Source organism: Perissodus microlepis, chromosome 17 (genome assembly GCF_051167445.1).
Source record: "Perissodus microlepis isolate ML-2025 ecotype Zambia chromosome 17, ASM5116744v1, whole genome shotgun sequence".
Lineage (NCBI taxonomy): Eukaryota > Metazoa > Chordata > Actinopteri > Cichliformes > Cichlidae > Perissodus > Perissodus microlepis.
Window position 1 is genome coordinate 38,294,908 of NC_140477.1, and position 12,087 is coordinate 38,306,994.

Below are 12,087 nucleotides of genomic sequence, written 5' to 3' on the forward strand. Positions count from 1 at the left end.
CTAGACCGATATTAAAATTGATAATATTGTTAAAGTCACTTAGGCTACGTTCACACTGCAGGCGAAAGCGCATCAAATCCGACTTTTTTGACCCTATGCGACCCATATCCGATCATGGTGTGACAGTGTGAACGGCACAAATCCGATATTTTCAAATCCGATCTGGGTCACTTTCGTATGTGGTCCTGAATCCGACACATATCCGATGTTTTAGAAAGCGACTGCTGTTTGATGGTCATGTCGCATTAAATCCGTCTTTTACGTCACTGACACAAGACAGACGCCAATTATCAGCGCCCGAGAAGACATCGCGAACGCTTCCTGGCCATCCAGTGTAGATGTCAGTGAAACTGCTGGGAAGACAACGTTGGAGAAACGTGAACATTTTATTTGTTCTGTATAATCTGCGGATTCTGACAGCAATCTGCAGCTATCCTTTGAAGCACCGCTCCTTTAAAACAGCAATAAGGATAATTATTAGGTTATCTACATTATTATGTAAATAACAAAATAACTTCAAGCAAAAATTGGGAAACGTAAAGTCCGAAGTCTTTATATTAAGGGCTATCAGTCAAACAATATTGTTTGGTCTGGGCCTAAACAGAGCGTTCACACTAGAGCGCGTTTGCTGTCGCATTTTATTTGTAGTGTGAACAAGCAGACAAAAAAATCGGATTTGATCAAAAAATCGGAATTGAGCATTAAGACCTGCAGTGTGAACGTAGCCTAATATCGCGCCTGAAGCCTGTTTTGACATGAGCTCTGTGTCTGCTCTAGAAACTCAGAAATTCAGTAGAGCTGAGCCGTACAGTAAATACTCACATGAGCCTGTACTGAATTCTGTAAGAGCTGTATAAAACACAGCTATGCATAAGTGTTTTGAATGAATAGAAATGTGACACATGAGAAGGTGTCTTTGACTGCTACTGTATAACTTATTTTCGGACTAGTTGACAAGTTATGCTCCGGTCATTGATGTTACCAAGATGGATGTCCTTTTGTAATATAGTCAAATTTTCCTTGTACGTTTCATTTATCCACCATCATACATTAAGCCAAGAGAGGTCATTATAGGGCTTTGGAGCGTGATGTCACGGGAGGGGGTACTGTGTTGTCGGTTGCAACGTTAGATCACACGATAGGGAAGGCAAGAAGCTGGAAAATGGGCTCTCTTTTCATCGTTTCCCCTCCTGGAGGCAACGGGAGGGATCTCCTGTATCCGATATTACTAAACGAAGACGTCAGGCTTGGACTGCAGAGGTCAGACTCGGACCAGCACGCAAGGCGAGTGCAACAAAAGCGAAAAAGAGCACCCATCGGAGGTAACCCCCGCCCCAAAAACATACAAACTGAGCTACCCACAGAGACCAGAGCTGTAAAGTCTCGACCAGGGGACTGGCTCGCTGCTGGAGCCCCTAGTGGACATGAGTGGAACTGCAGTTTCTAGCACTTTAGCATTGGCTTCATTTTTCAGTTCTGGAAACTGAGTGAATAACTTCAAAAAGGAGACATGCATTACATCTCACAGTTCCCACTGCATACCATGTCTCTGTAGAGGAATAGAAAATAGAGGTGGTGCACAGGTGAGGCCAGGTGGAGTAAGGCTCAGAGTCACAGGGATGTTAAATAAGTGTGACATGAAAAAAGTCTGGAACCCAGCTGACTCCACGGGAGTAAAACAGCCTGAAATTTCAGGATGTTTTTGCCTGCAGCTCCTCGCAAACGGTCATGAGAGGCAGTTCTCTCTTCCTCCACTAGGTGGCAGTCCAGGCCTGTGTAATGATCACCTTTGAATGTGTTACAGCAGGGGTGCTCAATACGTCGATCGCGATCGACCAGTCGATCGCAAAGGTAGTATTGGTAGATCGCATGGCATTAAAAAAATAGATGCCAGCCTATCATCCATCCCGTCACTTGATTGATACAGGGAAGCCAGTCAGATGACATCAGATTTTTTCTGACGCTTAGGTCGCTGCGCATGCGCAAACAGCGGCGCAAAGTGTAGTAACTCGCTGACTAGCTTGTCAGTTTTAACTCCAATTTTTAGCTCTCGGTTTTTTCTCTTAAACCTAAGAAAGGGTTAAAAATGAGTGAGGGAGCTGGACCAAGTAAGAAGACAAAAACGTATCACTTTCATACGGAATGGGAGGAGGACTTTTTTTTCACGATGTCATTTTCGAAGTGCGTTTGCCTCATCTGCCAGGCTACCATCGCAATGCCAAAGAAGGGAAATGTGGAGCGGCATTTTCGAACTGTTCACGGAAAATACGACACTACATTCCCGCCGAAAAGCGAGCTAAGAAAGAAAAAGGTGAATAAACTAAAATCCCAGTTGTCCGGACAGCAGTCATTTTTCACACAACAAACTTCAAAAGCGAAAGCCGCCACCGAAGCATCGTTCCGGGTGAGTCACATCATCGTTAAAAACAAGAAGTCTTTTCAAGATGGAGAGATGGTAAAAGCTGCTTCAACGAATGCCTCTGACTCATTGTTCCGAGACTTTAAAAATAAGGCAGAAATAACATCTTCGATCAAAGCTCTCCAGCTGTCAAGAAGTACAGTTACACGGCGCTGTGAAGCCATGGCGGAGGATTTAACCCAGCAACTTTGGAAGGACATCGGAGATTGCCAGTGTTTCTCACTGCAGTTGGACGAATCTACGGACGTGAGTGACACAGCCCAGGTGTGCATTTTCATTCGTATGGTGTTTACTGATATCACTGCAAAAGAAGAGCTGTTAACAGTCCTGCCCATGAAAGAACAGACGCGAGGAGAGGACATATTTCAGTCGTTCAAAAACTTTATCGAGAAAACCCAGCTCCCAGTGTACAAATTGGTGTCTATTACCACAGATGGAGCACCCGCAATGGTTGGCCGCTTGAATGGATTTATTGCCAAGTGCAGGCAGGACGATGCTTTCCCGGACTTCCTAAATTACCATTGCATAATCCACCAACAAGCGTTATGCGCTAAAATGCTCAACATGAAGGAGATCATGAATGTTGCAACGAAGATCGCCTGTTCTATTCGCGCCAGATCTCTTCAAAGACGGTTATTTCGTGCACATCTGGAGAAGGCTGACTGCGACCACTCTGAGTTGTTGCTACACACTGACGTGAGGTGGCTTAGTCGAGGGAAATTCCTGCAAAGATTTCGAGAGCTCTGTCCGGAGATTAAGGAGTTTTTCCGTGTAGCTGGACAAGCAGAATACATGCAACTTAATGACGGTCAGTGGCTGTTAGACTTGGCATTTTTAACCGATCTGACAAACATGTTGAATGACCTTAATCTACAGCTGCAAGGAAAAGACAAAACAGTGATCAACATGATCAGCTCAGTTAATGCTTTCAAACGAAAGATGCAACATCTCTCTTTAAAGCTGCAGCGCCATGATTTGATAAACTTTCAAAACCTGGCGTCAGAGCTGGAGATGCAAGGGATGGCCTGTTTGCAACTTGACAGTGCACGCTACACAGAGCAGATTGACAATTGTCTGTCAGCGTTTGACAAACGCTTTCAAGACTTTTCTTTGCTCGAGCCAGTCGCTACCTTCATGTGCTATCCTTTTCGGGAAGATGCTGAGGTCGATTCACTCGCATCAAAAATTGCAAAACTATTTCACCTGAACTCTTCTGGAGTGGAAGATGAGATTTTGACACTACAAGCCGACATTGAGCTGAAGTCCAGAGATCATGGACAGTTCTGGAACTTACTCACAGAAGTAAAGTACCCCAACATGAGGAAATGTGCTGCCTCTTTGACTGCATTATTCGGCTCCACTTATTTATGTGAGTCATCATTTTCCCACATGAAGATCATTAAGTCCAAGTACCGTTCCACCATGACTGATGAACATTTGGAAGTGTGTTTGAGGCTGGCCGTCAGCAGCTACTGTCCGGACTATGCATCCCTGGCTGATTCAATTCAGTGCAAGTCATCAGAGTAAACTCAGGTAATGACAAAAAATTTACATTGTTAATTGTGTTGTGAAATATTGGATATTGCGGTTATGCATGTATATACATTGTAGATATAAAGAATCCTCAATATATTTATAAATAAGTATATGTTTTGGATTTTTGTAGTGGGTAGATCATTTTGACTTGGTCATTTTATAAGTAGCTCACATGCGGAAAAAGTGTGAGCACCCCTGTGTTACAGCATTTGTGCTCATCTCTGCTGTAGGCAGAGCTGGTAATAAGTGCACCGAGCCTGCTGAGCTGAGGATGCTGGGATTAAAAACATCTGCGCAAAACTCAAATATTACCAGAAATATTACCAATAATCAGTGTTTCAGTGTCTTACTGTTAACTGGCTGCATACAGCTTATAAGGCTGGTACCTGGTCCAGGGGATTTACCTAGACCAATGATAAACTTTCATATCTTCACAGTCTGTGCCCAGCTGGGTGACTATTTAAAGAGGAATGGGTTTCTTTTATTTAAAGTTCAGAAACAGCAGCAGAGAAGTTCATTACTGACAGGAGAGTCACCTCTGCACCGAGTGAAGCATCCGACACGGGGATCAAAACAAAGATTACAACACGAAGCTGGTGTTAAAGGGAACGAAAACTGAAGGCTCTGCCTCCCATTCTACTTTTAAATACTCTAGGAACAACAAGTAAGCCTGCAGTGTGAGAGCAAAGTGCTCTAATAGGGTGATATGGTGCTACAAGGTCATTAAGATAAGATGGGGCCTGATTATTTAAGACCTTGTATGTGAGGGGCAGGATTTTGAATTCTGGATTTAACAGGGATCCAATGAATGACATCCTGATAATAATGAATTATAGTATTGGGGGGGCAAACATGTATAATAAAAAGTATCAGTCCCATCACAGAGCCCTGAGGAACTCCATGACTAAGTCTTTGTCTCCATGTGTAAAGCTCCTCGTTGTTGTGTGACAGCAGCGATGGATCTGTCAGGGCAACACCCTCGGCTGAAGCTGCAGTGACTAAACTCTCAAACAGACTCAGGATAATCATCCTGGCCACAGTTTGGCTTTAGTTTGGCAGACGTCGCTCTTCTCTCTGTGCCAGCCGCTGTCTTTAATGGAGAGAGTCATTAAGAAAGCGAGCTAATTATTCAGCCCTCATTAGGAAATTAATCAGGAGTTTGTATCACGCTCAGCTGAGCGGAGAAACGCCTTCACGCTGGGGACTCGACTCTTTATTCAGAGTTTCCATGACAGTAAATAAAATGTTGACATGCTGAAATTTAAAATGAGTTTTAATAAAAGGCAAAAGTATGAAACTGAACATCAGAGCTCGTTTTCAATGCTGCCATCAGTACATGTCACACAATCACACACAGAGTATTTCTGTTGTCCGCAGTCACAGCCTTCATGTCAGAGCTGCAGTCTGAGTTTGTCGCTCATCAGACGCACCAGGAAAAACATCTGGACACGATGTCATCACAGGAAATGACTCGTAGGCATGTAGACGGAGAAGGAAACAAACACGAAACGGTGACGAGGCTTTGGCCTCCGTCATGTGTCCGAGGACGACGTCTCTCAGTGCAGTACCGCTAACAGCCACTAGATGCTGGCTGTAAAACTCAGGGTTTAAATATGTTTGAGCACGATGAGGTCCTTCACACGTGTCCATGTGTGATGAGTGTAATCTTTAATGCCATGCAGTGCAGACAAAGGACACCTTGTGCTTACATGTGAGAAGCTGGCAGGATGTAGTTGATGCTCCCGCACCACCGTCAGTCCTCATGGAAGATCTTAACATCCTCCCACTGTCAAAGGTTACAGTTCAGTTAGACTAGATGAGAAGTAAAAATCATTGCATTGAATTTATTTTACTGGCGGAGACGGTTGTTCAGAAGTTCAGCATGCAGCACCCCCAACCTGTGGATGTCACCTTTGTGGGAGTCAGTCTGCACAGATGTGTGCAGAACCTGTCTTTGCAACAGAGGCTGAACTGGTTGGCAGCTGGTTTCTAGTGATTTTCCTATTTAAAAGCAGATTTCTAATCTAGGTCTGAGCAGTTAATGTGAATTTCCGTATATAAGGACAACAACAGATTTGAGATTGTTTGCTTATTTATCACAGATAATTACTGTATTATCACAAACAGATTTCATATAAAGCTGAAAGCAGACGGGTGTGTTGTTGCCAAAGCTGCAGCTGACTGTGAGTGGTTGCAGACGAGTCTTTGAGGGAACCATTTCCAAGGCAACGAGATCCCAAGTTCCCTGCACACAGCCGCAATAATAATCTTTATTTACAGCACGGTCGTCAGCCACCGCGGGCTGTTTGAATCACATCCATAATTTTAGCTCCTCCCCTTTTAGGTCAAGATTTGAACACCAGTACCTGAAAGGACCAGGCTCTTTATGACATCATACAGATCCAAAAGAGAGAAACTGTGAGAAAGTGAGGGTCTGCAGCTTTGGTTCTGACTTTGAGTACTTGTACGTACCCTGATGCACTTATTTTAAACTTTCACGATATTTAAGCTGAACATCGTCCACAGGAACAGGAGATCTATGACAGGAAATAAAGGAAAGCGTGTTCTTTTCTGCAACATATTTGAACTTGGCTGTGACTTTGTTCCTCCAGGCGTCGCTTTAAGCACGTCTCTCAGTTTTCGTGTCTGTGATGGCGCTGCAGTCAGAAGTGTGAATGGACTCTGCAGGTGACCTCAGGCTGTCAGTCCCTGAGACTTGGTTTCAGTGAGGTGTGAAAGCTGAGCGATGAAGAGTCCAGATCACGGCTGGGAGGTGTTGCTGCACTGTTCAGCCACAACACTGAATGTTATTTATTATGTGCTGATTTGAGGAGAACGACTCGGAGGTAGCCATCGTCCCTCATTGTTCCATCACTGAGTGGAATGTCCACTCCCTGACAGCAAACGGAGCATGACAGTTGGTGTTTTTAGGTTTGAAAGCTTCACCTTTACTCCTCCAAACATGCATCTTGTCTCTGGTGTTCCTGCAGTTTCCTGTTCATGGCGAGCTTGATCCTGGTTGGTTCCTGAACATCATAACTACTTTCCTCTCATTTCACAGTGACAGGGCTGGACTTCTTCCAGACCTCGGCAAAGGGACGTGACATCAGAATAACCTGTAGTTGTGTAAATCTGCACTTCTCCTTCACTGAGTTGGTTGGACTTTGTTCGGAGTCAATCCAACGAGTGCTGTCACACAAATTAATCGTTATTAAAAGATTTGAGTGAGTGTAGATGAAGCCGTGTGATGCTTTTGTGTGGATTAGCAAAAGTCCAAACACACATCAGAACTGATTTTGGTGTGGACGACGCAGCTTCAGAATGTCTTTGAATGTGGTCCATCCCAGGAAACCAAGCAATTTAAATGAAGTCCACCAGTTTTGCCAAGAGGAGCAGTCAGATATCAGCCTGAGTTCATGTTCATAGCTGCCAACAACACTGTGCTCGAGGTGCAGCCTGCTCAGAGACATTTCTACAAATATGAACGATATATCTGAGCCTGCATCCACCCTGGGAAAACAACAGTGCAAAGACATGATTAAAAGCCCAACATTACCAGCATGCATGCCTGAGATGAGGGGAAGGAAACCTCTGGCCACAACTGTATCTCCAATCGATGACATCATACAGATCCCAGATAACAAAAAGAAAAAACAAACAAACTACAAACTCTTAAACATCCAGCAGTGGATGAAGGTGTGTTGTTCTGTAAAGCTCAGTTTTATGATTGTTCCTACGTTTCTGTCCTCACATGTGCGCACACACACACTCACAGACCTCTCTCTCTCTCCTCGGTGTCTCCGGCTGCTGAATCTACTCCTTTGGATGCTTTTTGGGAGGAGGAGCAACCCCGTCTCCTCTCAGAGCGAACCCTCTGTTGATTCTCGTTCTCTCCGTGTTTGCCGTCGGTTCAGGAGGAACTCCGCTCAGCTTCTCTGAGACTCGCTGCTGATGATGGACGCTCGCGTCTTCACCCCGCTCATCCTGACGCTGTGCAGCTTCATCCACGGTAGGCGCGCGCACACACACACGCACACACACAGGTTGTCTATGGCTGTGAGGACACTTACCTGGATAAAGAATTGTAACCTGTGGACTAAAACCAGCTCTCCAGCTTTAAACTGCATCTTGATGCACATGCAGACATTTCAAAGATGCGTTTTTCAAACAGAACGTGAGATTTTTCTTTGACAGCCGCAGGTTAAAACTGATAAAAGTCTGACTGTGAATAAGAAGTTGATTTGATTAGAATAAATGTTTAACAACAAATGCTGTGATCAGATTTTGCTTCTGTCACATTTTATCTCTTTGGAGTGAATCAAAAACAGAACTTTAATCTGCAGATTAAATAAGAAGTTTGATTCTGTGCGTGCGGCGTCCTGCTGTTTGCTGAGGGAGAATCAGTGTGAGGTGATCCTCGTGCAGTCCAGGTGTAAGGGAGGAAAAAGGAAGAAGAAGAATTTTGCACCTGTGCATTAACATTTCCACGGGTGGGTGTGTCAAACATGCAACCCGCGGGCCAGAACCAGGCCGTCAAAGGGTCCAGTCTGGGCCACCGCGAGTCTTTGGGAACATTTCAAAGGAGAAGGGCGCAAAGCTGGACCTCTCACTGTATCTTCATCAGATTTATGTTCCTCTTACTGACACCATCCACGCTCAGCCACGTGTCACAGTACAGTGCAGCAGAGTTTTCCTGGGTTTGTTCACACAATAAGAAACAGTAGATTTTCTGCGATGCTTGTGGGTTGTGTTTAGTCACATTCATTTGAGTCAGCTGTGTTTCCGCTCCCCTCGTCTCCTCTCTGTGGATTTAGTGTGGGAGTTTTCTGTCAGTCGTTGTCGGGTCTTCTGTTGTGTTTGTTTCCCAGCGTACGTGTTTCCTGGTTTCCTGTGTTCAGGTCTTTTTCATGTTCTTTGTCCCGTGAGTTTAGTATCTATTTTCTCCCAGTTTCGTTCTAGTTCAGTTTAGCTTTAGTACCTGTCTTTGTTTGTACCTTCCCCCAGCCTAATAAACGGCTCGGCTGTTGTTAAACCCTGTCCCCGTCTCGAGTGTCGCTGCAATCTTTTTTCTTATCAGACATCTCAAGGATTAAATATGCAGTTAAACTTTTATCCACTCAGAGTAAGGGTGTTTTCTTTTTTACTGGGTTATTAGGCAGAAGTTTTACTGGTCCAGTGGAGATTAAATGGGGCTGTGTTATCAGGTTTTCATGATTCATGTCAGATAAAATCTGAGTGAAACCAGCTGCCGGGCCACTGTGGTAGCAGTGTTCGCTTATCTGTCAACTTATTTTTTCTGTGGGATTATTTTTAATGTAATCTCGTAGAAGAGATTAAAAAAGTCACCAGTTCATAGCTGGATTGTTTGTATCAACTCTTTCAGGTTTACAGTAGTCTCTATTAGCCTGCATATTATTACAGATCTTTATTATGAACATCGTTTGTTCACACCGTCTGTGGACGTCTTCAGTCTGATCGGCCTGCTGCAGGTTCAGATTATTCGCTGCTGGAGGAGCTCGTTTGCATAAAATCTGGGTCACAAATGTCTTCTTAGAAAAAGACGTTTTGAACTACTTTACGTCTCTGTGCTGATTCTGGTATTTACGCTGTGAACTCAGCTCTGAGGTTCAGTTTAAGGTTTAAAGACGTCTTCTTCAGCAGCTGCCGCTTTCAATCTTTTGACATTTTATTTCCCCAAAGGAAATGTTGACCTTTCACAGCTGTTCAAATAACTCAGCCAATTAAATCATGTTTTCTTGGTCGTTTCCTAAGAAGAATAAACATTTTTTAAAGCTAATAAAACATCTTTTGTTCCCGTTTGATTAGTGACAGTCTGTGGGGCGTCCTTGCGACTGTTGAACCGTGTCTCCCACCTTCTCTTAATGACGTTTGAAGGTTCGAGGATTATTGTGCAGGCAGTCACATTTCTGAGATCAGTACGAAACACACAAAGAGCCCAGAAGCTTCACGCCTTCACAGAAGTGTGGACACACCGAGCCCTGGTTCGACTCAGATACCAACACACCAACGCAGACTCAGAGTGGGGTGGTGTTTTTACAGTGTTTATTTTACAACACGTGGAGTCACTGAGCAGCTTCTGCTTCTCCCTTTAAATCTGATCTCCACTCATCACAGCAGCTCTCACCACCATCCTGAAACCTCCCCTTTCTCTCCTGCTGCTCTCCTTCTGTTACAAATCAGCCCTGACACTCATCTCCACCCGCTCCACCCTGCCTGCACTCACTTCTTCATCTCTATCTGGATGGTTGACTCCAGGTATTAAACTCCTGCAGCGACACTATCTCTGTGTTGCACCTCTCCACCTCTCATTCACGCATGGTCCGTTTTCCTTTTACGGACTTTCATTCCTCTTCTCTCCCCAGCATACCTCCACCTCTCCAGGCTCTCCTCCACCTGCTCCTCTTTCTCGACCTCATCTGTCAGCGCTGCAAACAAGAAGGAGCTCAGAGCAGATCCCTGATGTACTCCCACCTTCAACCCACCTGTCTCTCCTACCACACACGTAATCGTGCCATCAGTATCAGTGCACCTGCTTTCCTCATCATCCTCCAACTCTCCAAAATCATCGTTACCAGTCTGGTTAAAGTCCACCGCCCCCTCTCCTGGACATCTCCACACCTCCACGTGTATGTCACCAGGACCAACCGCCGTCCCACTCGTCATAGCTGCCCTCTCTTCATCATTATTACTCCTCCGCCCGTCCTCCTCTCACTCTCATTTGCTATTCATGAGCTGCTCAGTACTCCTTCCATCTCCTCCACAGACTCTCTTCTTATATCATAATCTGGGATTTTGCAGAATCTCTGTTTGTTGTTCACAGCTGGCTGAGACTCAGATTCCTTCCTTTGTCTTTAATGAATGCATGTGGCGCAGCAGCATTAGCTTCCTGAATGCACCGACTCTTCACGCATTCTGCATTTACACATGCTGCAGGTCAGCTGTGATATGCAGATTTCTGAAAACCACCCCTGTCTCTCAACACGTGCCCCACCCTCCAGTACCCCGAGCAGACTGATGGAGGATGCCTCCCTTACATCAGAGCACTTAAGGAAATCCCCAATCAGAACATACTTCAGATAAAAGGGTGAAAAAACGGTGATAAATAGAGTTTTTACAGCAGTCTGCAGCTTTTGGCTCACTGTACAGACACTGAGCTCATCATCTGAAGCTTTGGTCATGTCTGATATGAACATGCACACCTGGAACAGGAGAAATATGCCAAAAAACAAAGGAAAAGAACTGGTTCGGTACATGCAGCGTGCAGGGTTGGGCTGCCACAGCTGGAACAGCATGAAAGGCTTTTATTGGAGCAGTCTGACACATTTACATATCAGCTTCACTCACATCAGCTCTCCTACACAGCTCTGGGATCAGCGAACATTACATCAGTCACGTGACCGGTTAGAGTCCATATTTGTGTTTCATGTGTTTATGAGTGTCAGAGTTAGCTGTGTCGCTGACTCAGGCAGCAGGAATCGAGCTCAAAGTGAGCATTTAATGCAGGTTAATGAGGAGAACGTACAAAAGCTCAAGACACAAAGAGCGAGGCTGGGAATGCAAAATCAGAGAGCGATACACCGATCAGCCTTAACACGCTGACAGGTGGAGTGAATGACACTGATCTGCATCCTGGCACCTGTTAGTGGGTGGGACATGTCAGGGAACAAGAACCCGTAAAATGATGGGAGAAGCAGGAGAAATGGGTCAGTGTGACAGTTTGGGTCAGAACATGTAGAAAACTGCAGATTTGTCAGATGTCTTTATAGATAAAGAAACTTTTTTTTCACCCCCAGCTCACGAAAGCTTTGGGGAAAGAAACCCACATTTCACCCGAAATATCGCACTCGGGAGGAGATGTCTCATTTGTTCTCTTCTAAGTGCTGTCATTTGTGATGTTTGCTGTCGTTTCTCTTGACAAGTGCATTTTGACACCTGGTATTTGGTTCATAACAAGCCTGTGAAGCAGCCACAAGGAGAAAGATGTGCAGCGCTGCCTCGGCCGGGTTATTTTGGTGTGATTTCTGTGCTGTCGAGTGGCTTTCAGCCTGTATTTGTGTTCCAGAGTGGCTGCCGGAGCTAATGACTGCATCGCTGGTGGGCCAAACTGCCCA

The 12,087-nt window shown here is 44.9% G+C and overlaps 1 protein-coding gene across 7 annotated transcripts in view; it reads left to right on the plus strand.

Moving 5' to 3' along the window:
* Positions 1–2,022: 2,022 nt before the first annotated feature.
* LOC146370095 (general transcription factor II-I repeat domain-containing protein 2-like) overlaps positions 2,023–12,087 on the plus strand; it is a 37,127-nt gene continuing 27,062 nt past the window's right edge. For 5 of the 7 annotated variants that reach the window (XM_084911010.1, XM_084911011.1, XM_084911008.1 and 2 more), the window contains exon 1: positions 2,023–7,964. In XM_084911010.1, coding sequence (XP_084767136.1) covers positions 2,087–3,946 — 1,860 coding nt within the window. In that variant the 5' untranslated portion in view covers positions 2,023–2,086 and the 3' untranslated portion in view covers positions 3,947–7,964. Of the gene's footprint in view, positions 7,965–10,338; positions 10,603–12,087 lie in introns of all 7 variants that reach the window. The other 2 variants (XM_084911012.1, XM_084911016.1) reach the window with 2 other exon arrangements.